Source organism: Ranitomeya variabilis, chromosome 3 (genome assembly GCF_051348905.1).
Source record: "Ranitomeya variabilis isolate aRanVar5 chromosome 3, aRanVar5.hap1, whole genome shotgun sequence".
In the NCBI taxonomy this organism is placed as follows: Eukaryota; Metazoa; Chordata; class Amphibia; order Anura; family Dendrobatidae; genus Ranitomeya; species Ranitomeya variabilis.
In genome coordinates this window covers 645,214,264-645,230,550 of record NC_135234.1, presented here as the reverse complement: position 1 = coordinate 645,230,550, position 16,287 = coordinate 645,214,264, and the positions used below count along the sequence as shown (strand labels likewise).

General features: G+C 42.4%; 1 protein-coding gene across 3 annotated transcripts in view; it reads left to right on the top strand.

Moving 5' to 3' along the window:
- Nucleotides 1–16,287, top strand: part of MYO1A (myosin IA) — a 136,263-nt gene that overhangs the window by 16,942 nt on the left and 103,034 nt on the right. For 2 of the 3 annotated variants that reach the window (XM_077297705.1, XM_077297703.1), the window contains exon 2: nucleotides 14,244–14,394. In XM_077297705.1, coding sequence (XP_077153820.1) covers nucleotides 14,266–14,394 — 129 coding nt within the window. In that variant the 5' untranslated portion in view covers nucleotides 14,244–14,265. Of the gene's footprint in view, nucleotides 1–9,935; nucleotides 10,047–14,243; nucleotides 14,395–16,287 lie in introns of those variants that run through there. The other variant, XM_077297704.1, reaches the window with a different exon arrangement.

Below are 16,287 nucleotides of genomic sequence, written 5' to 3'. Positions count from 1 at the left end.
CCGGTCAGAAATATCATAATCTCATCAGACGATTGCTGAACATAAGTGTGGCCCTAAATTGTATTTCAATGGTTATTTAGGACCAGCTGTAAAGGCTCTTAATATTTCTTACTGGAAAGTATTTGTCAGAGATGTAATAGAAACCGCAACTTACAATGGGTCTCTAGTCTTTACGTTGCTATAGATAGAAAATGGAATAAAAGGCATTTGTATCCGAGGATCAGGCCACCTCATTAGTGGCATTAGTTTCATGTGAAGGGACTAATATAGTAGTTTACTTTGCTATTTTTTATAACCCTTTATAGGTTTTCATGGCACAACATAGAATCATAGAATGTTATAGTTGGAAGGAACCTTCAGGGTCACATGTCCAACCCCATTAATGGCGTAATGGCTCTGTCTGTATGTCCACATGTCAACTCTGGCAGGTTTATCACAGGGACATTATGTGGATCCAAATAATCACCTTCAATCACAGAAGACTCCACAAATAAGTATGGCTTATATGGGAGTTTTGGTTTTGTACCAAGCTGCAGAAGGACATATTATCCATCCACATGATATCGCTGAACCAAAAGATTTTTCGAATTTCTACGCTTATAGTTTCACTGCAGAGCGTCCGATCTTATGGTCAGTAGTTACATGCATAGACCATGACAACCTCATAGATTCACTATGGTGTCCTCGCTCTACATGAGGTCACTTTACTGCCTATGTAAAGAATAGGAACAATATGAACATCTCATGTTTTGTTTTGCAACGCATGAGCGACATGGTGGCTCAGTTGTTACTGTTGTTGCTTTGCGGCACTGGGGTCTTGGGTTTAAATTCCACCAAGGACAACATCAAGGAGTTTGTATGTTCTCCCTGTGATTGTGTGGGTTTCCTCCGAATATTCCACTTTCCTCCCACAACCAAAGACATACTGATAGGAATCTTGGATTGTGAGATCCAATGGGGACATATAAAAAAAATGAAGGCCCTCGATTCATTAAGTCTGGCGCTTTGTACACTGCCTTAATGAAATGTATATGTTTCCACCAGAAATATTACTCCAAGGACTGGTGTACATTTCTTGCACAAATTCTGATAAATTTGATGGGTGGTGATAGGTTTTATCTGCGCATACTCGGGTGTTATCCGGATATCTTCAGCTTGTTTATATATTATGTGTCCTCGTGGCTGCATGGTTTCCGGCTGCTAGACAGGCGCAACACATGCAGGGATTGCCTGTTTGTTATGGAATCCCCACATGTGTTGTGTCTGTCTGACAGCCGCGAATCATCCAGCTGCGGGGACTCGAGCATAATATACGAGCACGCTGAAGTTACTCGGATAACACCTAAGCATACTCGGATAAGACGTTATCTGAGCACGTTCGCTCATCACTAGTGGGCTTCACTACTACTACTGTTACACCCTAGCCTCGCACCCTGTAGCAGAGCTGGCTGGAACCATTGTAAAAATGCCAAAAAATGACACAATTTTTAGATGTTTCAAGCAGTTTTATGTCAGAAAACTCCTTGACGAATCTGGGCCCAAATTTACAAATTGCTGGTGCAAGAGGTTTGCTTGCATAGATAAATTCAATTTTCAGAAGTGGCCATTCGGGCCTGCTGGGAATTGTAGTTATGCAATAACTGGAACCTCCCAGGTTAGAGACTGTTGGTGCAGACAGAAATATTATGTAGCAGAGCTGAGGAGCTTTTCTTCATGTCAGGATGTTTACCACGTTACCTCATGAGGTTTCCGTATGGCTTTATTTGTTCCATGCTAGGAGTGTGCCTATGACCATTCATTCAGCGCTTTGTATCCTGGATCCACATCCTTCCTCTCCGGTGTATTGATGTTGTTATTCCGGATGTCATTTGTTTGAGCTATATGGTAAATGAACCTGACTGGATATAATTGTGCAATTTCCAGAAATAGTGGTGTGTACATTCATATAATAAAAGAAAACATGTCCAGAATGACCAAAGATGGGCACACCAGAGGCAGATCCACAGTCTATCTAAAAACCTCACAGTTTATTATGGTATTTGAGTACACACCATCAAGAAAAAAATCACCTCAAATTGTGGTACTTATGCGATGAATTAATATTTCACTTTTAATTAGATAATAGAAAAATATGCAAAAAAAGAGAAAAACAACAATTAAGATAAAAAGGCTAGGAGGAAAATGATTGTCCTCACTCTTGCTCATACCGTACAGTGGAGGTTGGCACCCTAGACCTCAGATGAGGAGCAATGATGTTACTGGTCCAAACTGTCACTCAGGAAGGAGTACCCCCCACCCCCGAAACCAGGAAGACATGAGTCCGGGGAGTGGTGTGCTCCTGAAACTAGAAGATGGGAGTAGTGTTTTGCATAATGACTGCAGACTGCTGAATAGTGACAGCATACGGTGCGCACACTGTCATGATTTCTCGACTAGTCTCATCCGGATTCTCTTAATTCTGCAAAACGCATACGTGCGGTCACAAGACACCTTCTCACATTAGGAATATTGGGGAATCACAAGAAGTGCCTACATACTTCTGACCCGAGCCTGGACAACCCCTTTAATAGCTTGATTATATTTTTGACCCGAGCCTGGACAACCCCTTTAATGGCTTGATTATGTTTTTGACCCGTGCCTGGACAACCCCTTTAATGGCTTGATTATGTTTTTGACCCGAGCCTGGACAACAGTTTTAATGGCTTGATTATGTGTGCAGATGGCATCAAACTTGATTGAGATTGGAAAAGGGAAGTACGGTTATGGCATTCTCACACAAGGATACCATAGTCTCTGGGCCAATAGCTTCAAGGACTGAAAATGCAACATAGAAGCAAGATATATTAAATCCGGCAGAATTATTTTAAATATGTGATCCTGAAAATATGATGGTAAAGCATGATAAAATGATAAAACAGAGTCATCACATCCATCGAGGTTCTAGGTTTCATTCTGAGCTGAGTGAAACCCTCTAAGAAGTAATGATTGTTGCATTGTATTGCCCTTATTACAGAGCAGAGTTCACATTTGCAGTGTCGGTGCAATTCTATGCATGTCCAGAGCTTCGTAATAAAATGTCTTGTTGCTATGTGCCAACCATAAACCACTGTTACCGCCTGTAAATTGTAGGTTATAAAACGAAAATACTGCCAGCATTTGAATAAAACCCTACTTTCCAGACTATATAGATGGTAAGAACAAAATGAAAACCTGTGCAATAGTATTAAAATTTACGGCACTAAGAGTGAACCTACATCTTCTATCATTAGCTCACTTTTAAATCTAAACATTTCTGCTGGAATCTGTTAGTAGAACTAACCCTCCTAAGCCGTCTGTATGGGCATGCAGGTCCTAGATGTTGAATAAAATGATACTTTAATATCTGCAATCCAATATCTTATTCTAGAGAAATGCACATTTTTCCCAATAAGTAAATGAGCTGTCCAGGACTATGGACAGGACACTGATCTGTATGAGAATCTGCCTCTAAAGATTATTTCGTAAGAAAGGGGGAGTTACCAGTGTGAGACATGTAATGACTGACAGTCTGCCCTCCTGATCTCACTGCAGAGCTGTGTGTGATTATAACTAAAACATTACAGAAGAGCTGAATTTTGTTTCAAGACAAACATCTCTGCAGCTCCAGTGTCCTCTTACAGTACTTCCATCTCAAAGACAGCCATTGTGGGGGGAAGGGCAGTACAGCAGAGCTGACCGGTCTATGAGAGTAGAGCTACAATTGCAGAGATGTTTGTAATTAGATAAAGCTCAGCTATGCTTCACTGTGTTACTTATACTCACACAGTTCTGCAGTGAAATTAGGGGAGCAATCTGTCAGCTATTAGATGTCTCACACTGGTAATGCCCCCCTTTCACTTAAAATAAGCTCTGGAGGCATATTCTCAGGGAGATCAGTGTCTGGCCCATAGATTTTAACAGCTCATTTACATATTAAGATAAAACGTGGATTTCTTTGGAATAAGACATCAGATTGCAGATATCAAGGTAACATGCTACATGCTCATATAGACGGGTTAGCAGGGTTGAAAGATTCCCTTTAAATTTCTGTATGAACATAGTCAGTATGTAATATTTAAAGCCGATCAACAGTGATCAGTAAAGTGAACATTAAAGCTGTTGGATGCAATGTTGTATACAATCTTCTAGGGTGTTATATCTCCTAGACTCCCTCTAGTGGTAGCTGCAAGTAGGCAGCATTCTAGCTGTGTTTGTGCAGAGGTATAGAGGCCTTGTCATCAAGTAAAAAATGCACACTTTTTGCTATTATTTTTTTACCACTCCCCTGGGTTTTCTGTTTTTTTTTCTTAAATCCACCATATGCTTCCGTTCCAAAGATATGGGCCTTTTAACTTAGTGCTAATTTTCGTCATTTTTACCAAAGGGACATGCAGATGAGTTAGAGAAACTGACAACTCTAATGTGATGGAGCAGTGCTATAAATCTGCTAGGTACCAAAAGGCTAAAAAATGGAGCACATAAGCATTTTCCATAGTTAGACATATAGATACACCGTTTTTTATGACATAAACTTAGCTAAATAATATCTCCTCCATGCTCTGGACACTGTGCTGACAGACACAGCTACTCTTCTTGTCACAGCTCACATTGATGTGACATCCTGGATGCGCTGCACTATCTGAGCAACCTCTGTGGGTTGTAGATACCGCCTCATGCTACTGTACAGTACCTGTAGGGGTGAGAGCAATGACAAAATGCAAAAGTGACCAAGACAGCAGCCAAAAAGGATGAGAACAGAGAAATGGTCTGTGGTCACCCCCTGCAGAACCACTCCTTTATAGGGGTTGTCTTGCTAATTTCCTATAATTTCTACCTGTTGACTGTTCCATTTGCACAACAGCAACATAAATTGATTTACAATCTGTGCTACTTCATAACTGTAGAGGTTGGTTTTACAGAAGTGTGATTGACTTGGAGTTACATTGTGTTGTTTAAGTGGTCCCTTTATTTTTTGAGCAGTATATATATATATATATATATATATATATATATATATATATATATATATATATATACAGGGCTGCCACTAGGAATTTTGGGGCCCCATACTGGCAAAATTTTCAGGGCCCCCTTGAGACTCCGCCCAGGCTCCACCCTGGCCCCGCCTCCACCCCTCGAACTGTCCACAGCCCCACTGCCCACTCTTGGGAAAACTCCACTTCTCACCAATCACACATTAATAGTTCCCATCACCAGATCACACATATAACCAGCAGCCTTTGTTTTAACCAAAAGATTTTTTAAGCCACCACCACGACACGGTAGACTCTTTTGGTCGGGCCCTACTCTAACCTATTAAACATTTGTTAAAATATGCAATACAATTTAGGTATATTTATACATTTTTAAAATGACCAATAATATCACACACAAGGGACAAATCCCACCGTACCATGACCAGACACCATATTACCACCACATAGTGACCTATAATACCACGTACAAAGAACATATACCGCCACACCATGTCCAGACCACATATTAAAACCACAGTGACCTAATAATATCGCATACAAGGGACAAATACCGCCACACCATGACCAGACCACATATTACCACCACATGGTGACCATTAATACCACATACAAGGAACAAATACCACCACACCATGGCCGGACAACATATTACCACCACTTTGTGACTGAATGCTACAATACTGATCAGTAATAAAAAAAACACAATTCTAATATCACCATATGTGCCATTATACACAGGAGATCTGTACTTAGTATGTAGTGTCAGTGTAACGGTAATACAGTGATCACTCGTGACATTGTACACAGGAGTTCTGTATATAGTGTATAATGTAAAGGTAATACAGTGATCACTGGTGACATTGTGCACAGGACCGCTGTATATAGTAGTGTATAGTGTATAGTGTCAGTGTATAGGTATACAGTATAGGTAACACACTGACAGTTATCTAGAGCACAGCTTGCAGAACACATTACTTATTTTTTTCCCAACTTCTACACTACACCAAATGAAGAAAAAAAGGAAACATAGTATCACTCTGCACAGTAACAGGACCGCCCCCCATTTAAAACAGTATCCTCAAAAAAGAAAATACATCACTGCAGTAATAATATCCCTTAATTAGCCCCTATGTTAATAATTTCCCCCATCCTGGCCCCGTGCATCTCATTCCTGGCTCCATCCATATGTTCTCCCATCCTACCCTCATGAGTATCCATTCTGCCCCATATGATCTCCCCATTCTGCCCCATCTGTCCCATGATCCTGCCCCATCTGTAACATTATCCTGTCCCATCTGTCCCATTATCTGCCCCATCTGTCCCATGATCCTGCCCCATCTGTCCCATGATCCTGTCCCATGAACCTGCACCATTTGTCTCCATCCTGCCCCATCTGTATCTATTCTCCCCATCTATCTCCATCCTGCCCCATCTGTTTCCATCCCGCACCATGTCTCCAATCATGCCCCCTGTGTCTCCAATCCTGCCCCATAGCTTTCATCCTGCCACCATGTCTCCAATCCTGCCCCGTGTCTCCAGTCCTGCCACCATGTCTCCCATCCTCTCATCCTGCCCCCTGTGTCTCAAATCCTGCCCCATGTCCCCCATCCTGCCCCGTGTCTCCAATCCTACCCCGTGTCTCCAATCCTGCCATGTTTCCAATCCTGCCCCCATATCTTTCATTCTGCCACCTGCGTCTCCAATTCTGCACCCCGTGTCTCCAATCCTGCCCCCATATCGCCAATCCTGCCCCCATATCTCCAATCCTGCCACCATGTCTCCAATCCTGCCCCCATATATATCATCCTGCCACCATGTCTCCAATCCTGACCCCATATCTTCAATCCTGCCCCCATATCTTCAATCCTGCCCTCTAATATCGCCAATCCTGGCCCTATGTCTCCAATCCTGCCCCCTGTGTCTCCAATCCTGCCCCCTGTGTCTCCAATCCTGCTCCCTGTGTCTCCAATTATGCCCCCTGTGTCTCCAATCATGCCCCCTGTGTCTCCAATCATGCCCCGTGTTTCCAATCATGCCCCCATATCTTTCATCCTGCCACCATGTCTCCAATCCTGCCCCCATATCTTTCAGTCTGCCCCGTATCTCCAATCATGCCCCCGTGTCTCCAATCATGCCCCCCTTGTCTCCAATCATGCCCCCTGTGTCTCTAATCATGCCTCTGTGTCTCCAATCATGCCCCCATATACTTCATCCTGCCCTATGTCTTCAATCCTACTCCATGTGTCTCCATTCTGCCCCTTGTGTCTCCAAACCTGCCCCGTGTCTCCATTCTGCCCCGTGTCTCCAGTCATGCCCCCTGTGTCTCCAATCTTGCCTCCTGTCTCCATTCTGCCCCGTCTCTATTCTGCCCCCGGCAGGATGGACAATTGTCTCCATCCTGCCGGCTTTCTGCTTTCAATAAAAATAAAAATAAAACCTTTCCTCTTACCTTGCCACGCTCCTGCGGCGAACAATGTTTCCTCCAGGCTGAAAGCACGCACTCGCCAGTGAATGACAATGATCTCAGACATTGGCGACATGAGCTGATGTCAGCTGCCAGCCTCCGATTGGCTGGCGGCTTTAACTATTGCCCGGGTCCACACGACAATAGAGTAATTGAACCCTGCGTTTCGGACACAGGGTTCAGTTACTGCACCCGGCACCGGCAAAATTCTGCCGCTGGGGCCCGATCAGCAGAAGAGACGGGGCCCGATGCAGGCTCCCCCTGCTAACCGGGCCTCATATGCTAGTCAGAGCAGTAATGCCCTGATGGCGGCCCTGTATATACACTACTCATAAAAATAAAGGGAACACTTAAACAACAGAATATAACTCCAAGTAAATCAAACTTCTGTGAAATCAAACTGTCCACTTAGGAAGCAACAGTGTTTGACAATCAATTTCACATGTTGTTGTGCAAATGGAATAGACAACAGATGGAAATTATTGGCAATTATCAAGACACACTCAATAAAGGAGCGGTTCTGCAGGTGGGGACCACAGACCACATCTCAGTACTAATGCTTTATGGCTGATGTTTTGCTCACTTTTGAATGTTTGTTGTACTTTCACACTTGTGGTAGCATGAGACGGACTCTACAACCCACACAAGTGGCTCAGGTAGTGCAGCTCAACCAGGATGGCACATCAATGCAAGCTGTGGCAAGAAGGTTTGCTGTGTCTGTCAGTGTAGTGTCCAGAGGCTGGAGGCGCTACCAAGAGACAGGCCAGTACACCAGGAGATGTGGAGGGGGCCGTAAGAGGGCAACAACTCAGCAGCAGGACCGCTACCTCAGCCTTTTTGCAAGGAGGAACAGGAGGAGCACTGCTAGAGCCCTGCAAAATGACCTCCAGCAGGCCACAAATGTGCAAGTGTCTGCACAAATGGTTAGAAACTGACTCCATGAGGATGGTCTGAGTGCCCGACATCCACAGATGGGGGTTGTGCTCACAGCCCAACACCGATCATGCAGGACGCTTGGCATTTGCCACAGAATACCATGATTGGCAAATTCACCACTGGTGCCCTGTGCTCTTCACAGATGAAAGCAGGTTCACACTCAGCACATGTGACAGATGTGACAGAGTCTGGAGATGCCATGGAGAGCGGTCTGCTGCCTGCAACATCCTTCAGATTGACCGTGGGCAGTTGGTCAGTAACGGTGTGGGGTGACATTTCTTTGGAGAGCCGCACAGCCCTCCATGTGTTCGCCAGAGGTAGCCTGACTGCCATGAGGTACCGAGATGAGATCCTCAGACCCCTTGTGAGTCCATATGCTGGTGCGGTTGGCCCTGTGTTCCTCCTAATGTAGGACAATACCAGACCTCATGTGACTGGAGTGTGTCAGCAGTTCCTGCAAGATAAAGGCATTGAAGCTATGGACTGGCCCGCCCATTCCCCAGACCTGAATCCGATTGAACACATCTGGGACATCATGTCTTGAACCATCCACCAACCTCACGTTGCACCACAGACTGTCCAGGACTTGGCGGATGCTTTAGTCCAGGTCTGGGAGGAGATCCCTCAGGAGACCATCAGGAGCATGCCCAGGCGTTGTAGGGAGATCATACAGGCACGTGGAGGCCACACATACTACTGAGCATCATCTCCTTGTCTTGAGGCATTTCCACTGAAGTTGGATCAGTCTGTAACTTCATTTTCCACTTTGATTTTGAGCATCATTCCAAATCCAGACCTCTATGGGATATTAGTTGTGATTTACTTTGATCATTTTTAGGTTTTATTGCTCTCGACACATTCCACCATGTAATGAATAAAGATTTACAATTGGATTATTTCATTCAGTGATATCTAGGATGTGGGAATTCAGTGTTCCCTCTATTTTTCTGGGCAGTGTATACATATATATATATATATATATATATATATATATATATATATATATATATATATATATATATATATATATATGTGTGTGTGTGTGTGTGTGTGTGTGTGTGTGTGTGTGTGTGTGTGTGTGTGTGTGTGTGTGTGTGTGCTTGGAGACACTATCATACAAATAGCAATCAAAAAATGAGTTGTCATGTTTGCATTAATCCCGGAGATGTAGCTAGGGTTTTGGTTTCAGGGGGAAGGTGGGGGGGGCAAACTTCGAAGTGGGCTCCTAAACAGGTAACCTTGATTACAAATGGGTGATGCACCCTAATAGTGGAGGAGAACTTCAGCAGATGACAGCGATGTTGCTGAAAATAATCTCTAGACAGTGACCAATATTGATAGTACCGCTATATGGTCAGTGGTAGATACTAGTCCTACGGAACATATAAGAGATCACAGTACATTTACAGATGGTGACTTAAAGCTGACGTTCTTTCTGATCAAATCGTTCACTTTTCTGTCTTTTCCATTTGGCCCAGACCGACATGACAACTTCTCCAGCCAGGACTCGTCTGCAGAGATTACAACACAGACACATTTCACTTCTCTTATTTTCAGACCCATCACCATCTATTCCCAACCTGCACAAACTCCTTATCCTGCTGATACCCCAATACTGAGCCGTTGCTGAGGTATGTGTCTCTGTGGAACAGTGTGCCTCTAGATGGTAAAACAAACCTCTAGAATACAGTAATGTTGTGTGCAAGTGCCCTAGAAAACATTGCCCACATTTTGTCCCCTAGAAAGTAATAATGTCCGCTCTGTACCCCTTTGACAGTCACAGTAACCTAAGTTCCCCTATAACAGTAAGTGCCGACTTTACATTCAATAAAGTCCCGAGTATCCCCCCTGTACAGCTCCCCTATACACAGTATGAAGCCCCCTCACTGTATAGTACCACCCACACAGTATACTGGCCGCTTAGTAGCCCTCAAACTGCTTAATGGCAACATTGTATGATGGTCCCTCAATGTAATCTCCACACTGTATGATGGCCCCCTAGATAGTCCCCACATAGTATAATGCACCAGCTAGTCCTCAATATAGTATAATGCTCTCCCCATAGGCACACTCTATAGTATACTGCACTCCCCATAGACAGACTCTATATTGTATAATGCACCCCCATAGGCAAACTCTATAGTATGATGCACCCTTTATAGGCAGACTCTATAGTATTCTGCAACCCTCATAGGCAGACTCTATAGTATACTGTACTCCCCATAGGCAAACTGTAGTATACTGCACTCCCCATAGGCAGACTCTATAGTATAATGCACCTCCCCATAGACAGATTTATAGTATACTTCACTCTCCATAGGCAGACTATATAGTATAATGCACTCCCCATAGGCAGACTCTATAGTATAATGCACCCCCCATAGGCAGACTCTATAGTATAATGCACTCCCCATAGGCAGACTTTATAGTATACTTCACTTCCCATAGGCAAACTCTATAGTATAATGCACTCCCCATAGGCAGACTATATAGTATAAAGTACACCCCATAGGCAGACTCTATAGTATAATTCACTCCCCATAGGCATACTCTATAGTAGAATGCACCCCCCATAGGCAGACACTAGAGTATAATGCAACCCCCCCATAGGCAGACAGTCAGACTCTATAATATAGTGCACCTCATAAAAACAATAAATACAATACTCACCTCTTTTCCTTGTTCCTCTGCTGCTCTGAGCTCCCACACATCTTTGGACAGTGGGCAACAAGTATTGACGTCATCGAAACCTCTATCAGTGTCTGCGTCAGTGAAGTCAGACACTGACAGGGGGAATGATGGGAGAGGAATTGTAATGCTCCCTCTCTCATCAATGTGGTCAACTGTATCAGCATCCAACCAATACAGTTGAACTTGCAATGATGGGCGGGGCGACACTGCTGGCACTGGGCCCCGGCCTGTTCAGGGGCCCCATAGCAGCTGAGTGACTCCCTGCTCTGCCACAGAGTGTAACTGTATGGGCACACTGTGCATGCCGATACAGTTTACAGTATCGTGGCTCCAGGTGGTCCCCCTCAGAGTACGGGGCCCGGGGCGCCCACCCCCTCTGCCCCCCCCAGTAGCTACACTACTGATTAATCCTATAAATCAAGATATATCTTAAAAAATGGCTATAAAATACAAGTGATATATAGTTGCGTAGGTAGAAGAAGGGAAGGCTGAATCCTCAAAAGATGAAGGACTTTACCAATATATATATATATACTTTTCTACAATATTGCAATGTCATCAATGGTAGAGATAGATACAGTGGGTACGGAAAGTATTCAAACCCCTTTCATTTTTCACTCTTTGATTCATTGCAGCCATTTGGTAAATTCAAATAATTTCATTTTTTTTTCTCATTAATGTACACTGTGACTGAAATGAAAACAGAAATGTAGAATTTTTTGCAAATTTCTTAAAGAAAAACTGAAATATCACATGATCATAAAAATTCACACCCTTTGCTCAGTATTGAGTAGAATACACCATTTTGAGCTAGTACAGCCATGAGTCTTCTTGGGAATGATGCAACAAGTTTTTCATACCTGGATTTGGGGATCCTCTGCCATTCTTCCTTGCAGACCCTCTCCAGTTCCGTCAGGTTGGATGGTGAACGTTGGTGGACAGCCATTTTCAGGTCTCTCCAGAGATGCTCAATTGGGTTTAGGTCAGGATTCTGGCTGGGCCAGTCAAGAATGGTCACAGAGTTGTTCTGAAGCCACTCCTTTGTTAGTTTAGCTGTGTTCTTAGGGTCATTGCCTTGTTGGAAGGTGAGCCTTCGGCCAAGTCTGAGGTCCAGAGCACTCTGGAAGAGGTTTTTATCCAGGATATCTCTGTACTTGGCCGCATTCATGTTTCCTTCAATGGCAACCAGTTGTTCTGTCCCTGCAGCTGAAAAACACTCTCATACCATGATGCTGCCACCACCATGTTTCTATCTTCATCTCATCAGACCAGAGAATCTTATTTCTCATAGTCTGGGAGTCCTTCATGTGTTTTTTTTTTTTAGCAAACTCTATGTGGGCTTTCAAATGTCTTGCACTGAGGAGAGGCTTCCATCGGGCTACTCTGCCATAAAGGCCTGGCTGGTGGAGGGCTGCAGTGATAGTTGACTTTGTGGAACTTTCTCCCATCTCCCTACTGCATCTCTGGAGCTCAGCCACAGTGATCTTGGGGTTCTTCTTTACCTCTCTCACCAAGGCTCTTCTCCCACGATTGCTCAGCTTGGCTGGACGGCCAGGTCTAGGTACACTTCTGGTGGTCCCAAACTTCTTCCATTTAAGGATTATGGAGGCCACTGTGGTCTTAGGAACCTTGAGTACTGCAGAAATTCTTTTGTAACTTTGGCCAGATCTGTGCCTTGCCACAATTCTGTCTCTGAGCAAGTTCCTTTGACCTCATGATTTTCGTTTGGTCTGACATGCACTGTGAGCTGTGAGGGCTTACATAGACTGGTGTGTGCCTTTCCAAATCAAGTCCTATCAGTTTAATTAAACACAGATTGACTCCAATGAAGGAGTAGAACCATCTCAAGTGTCTGAGTAAAGGGTCTGAATACTTATGACCATATGATATTTCAGTTTTTCTTTTTAATAAATATGCAAACATTTCTACATTTCTATTTTTTTTTCAGTCAAGTTGGGGTGCAGAGTGTACTTTCCGTACCCACTGTATATTGAGTAAAATTACAAAGTGCATAAATTAGTAATTAATAGAAAATACATTGACTTATTAAAAAAAAAAAAAAAAAACACTGTATACAAAAATCCAATAAAGTGCAAGGGGAAATAGCAAGTAAGTCTGAAATAAGTGGCTGCAAAGTGCAAAAGCAGTGCTTCATATAATATGCTGCATTCTATGGCTTAAATGACTAAGTCTCCCTCATAAGCATATAACGGTTGAGCCAGTCCTGCTGCGTCCACATAAATGACCACACAGGAACAAAAGATGTGAAACAGTAAACAAATTAAGACTGGAACAAACAAACCACATTGTCTCATGTGTTTGCGCCCGATGAGTGTTTCGCGGTCGCTTCATCAGAGGGCTGATCCTTTGATAGGAAATAAGCTTGGTGATAATGTCACTTTTCATTATGATAATATATCTTTCCACAAGAACAAAGAGAGGTAAAATGTTTCTTTATGAAAGGCATTAACTCAATGACAGTATCGATCTAAGTATCGCATATATGGTGGAAATTTAAAAATGAAAAATTTGAAAATTGCTTCACTACAAAACTCCTCTGACAACTGTTCTTCAAGTAAGTTGTAACCTGCTCAATGTGGAATATTATTTAACGTTAGTGAAGTTCATGTGTTACAGAATTTAGGTTGTCATAAATATGAGGAGGAACATCCAAGTATTTTATTCTGTTGATTCCAGAATTTTCTCCTCTACTTGATTTGGATAAATTATCAAATTACTTTAATTTTTTTCACAAACTCTTTTGTGGAAAAATTATGTGTCTTTTGACTTTTTCACTTCAGTTTTGGCCAGCTGGGTCAAAAAAGGTGGGACGGGGATGTGAAGCTACAACTCTTCTACTTCCTAACGAGCAGTGGCATACCTTATGCCAAAAATCTTTTGTTAATTTGAATTGGGTATCCTCAAAGCTCATATCAGCTAGGCCCCTAGTTAAAAACCCTACCCTAATCATGGCCAGCTCTTTCCACTAACTATTGATATGAACCTGGAACATCTCTTCAAATTTATTTGACCATCTCAATTTACATTGCAATGTATAGTAAAGCATATGCATTGACCAATTTTACACAAGGTTTTGAGTGAAGGGCTTAAGTAACATATTTCTATTATTTATGCAGATCCCAAGCCTTGACCTGAAAGATGGCTTTCGATTCAAAATCCTTCCTGGACGGCATGGTTGGAGTAGGGGACATGATTCTTCTTGATTCTCTCTCTGAGGATTCCCTACTCCAGAACCTAAAGGAACGTTTCCAGCATGATGAGATCTATGTAAGTCCAACCACCCTCATCCCATTATGTATTAACTGCAAAGTGCTTAGCCTCTGTTCACATGCCATTCTATGTAGATCAATATTACTTTTGTCAGTACTTTTGTTATATTACTATTACTACAATTATTACTTTATTATTCTATATTCTCTATATGAATTTTGTGAGGTGGAGTAGATCACATTCAGTTGTGGCTGCACACAGAATCCTAAGCGAAATATAAAAAATACAATTGAATGTTTTTTTGTATTGTACTTGGTCAAAGTAGTAATTGAAATAGATCAATAAACTGTACTTAAGTGTGCAGACGTATTCTTTCATTTTATAGAAAATCTGCATTATTTATGTCCTCTATTTAAATTAACTCTCTGTTTCCAAGAAAATACAAGTAAAACAAGCATAGCACATAGGAGTGGATGTGAGCCGTGAAGACAGAGGCATAACCTTACAAATGTGACCTTGCACAGGTTCTGCTAAGATAAGATAGAAGAAGATAAGGGAATAGCATGAACCAGGAGACAGCAAGGATAGGATAAGTGGAAGATGGCATGTAATCGTAGTAATGAAGCCATCATATTGCTGTGTGATAAGATGTATACCAATAATTCTCTATGTTTGGGCATTTTTTACATTCAATTATTAGATTAGATTTTTTGTGATAAGAAATGGAGTGTTTATTATTCATCTGCTTCACCCTCCTCTATCATGGTTGCCTTTGCTTGACGTATGTATTTTTCAACCATTCTTACTTTGTATTGTCACTTTCATACCTTCACTATTGTTGTGGAATTGCCGTATGTGATAGTGGAGAGAAGCAGCCAGTGTAGGACTAGGATGCCAAGGGCCCACCAGTAACACTGAATCCAGGGCCTAATGTTCAACTACATGTAAATATTACATTACCCTCATTCCCAAATTTATATGATAATAAACTGAGTAGTTTGTTGAATGAGTGACAAAATGCTGCCATTATGAATCAGGTGTATTTGGCCAGCTACTGCTCAAAAAGGGGAGAGGGGGCCCTCTACTGCACAGGGGCCCACCAGGGGATTGACCTCTTCTCCTGTGGGCCAGTCCGAGACTAGTGCACAGACCGATCTGTAGAAGACCTGTAATAGATTGGTTCAGTGTGCATAGGATATTATTCTCCCCAGCACAGGCCGTGTTTACATAATATGATTTGCTGCTGTAAATGATAATTTTTAAGCTTGCCAAAAAATTATTTCTTCCAATGAATAAATATTTTTGTTCATTAGGTGATTGGCTGCCTGTTTACACTGATCTGGGAAGTAACCTTTTTAAGAATAATTGTTTCTGATAATCGTGCAGTATAAATGCTCCCTTAGTATTAATGAACATGTGATAATATATGGGTCAATGTTTTTCAAATGCTTCTCGGCAACTGATAGCTCTGTGTCCATTAAAGGACAGACTTAGGAACCATCCAGATGGAGCTATCATACTTTGTGAACAATTGAGTCTGGGCATGGTAGTGTATAGATATGAGCAAAGGTTTCGTGGTGACGTTGGACTTTTTCATATCCAATAAATGTTACCTAAATACCACAGGCTACCAGATTATTGTTGCCAATATTTGCATCTCTTTTCAGGCACATTCCAGCCATCTCCTGACCATTAGGAATGTGCTTTTGAGAAGTTGGGGAAATGGGAGACTCACCGAATCAAATAGCAGCCAAGAGTTCTGCAGCAGCTCCCTGATGGCATTATAACCTGTAACCAGTTTCCTGCACTATCAGAGTTCAGGTTATGCTGAACATTGTTCCTACCTTCTATGGAAAGTGTTATGTAAAAGAAAAAGAGGCCATTCTTAATAATTATCCTATTCATGCAGCCAACTGAATAGATGTCATATGTCAGGTAGCACGTCCACCT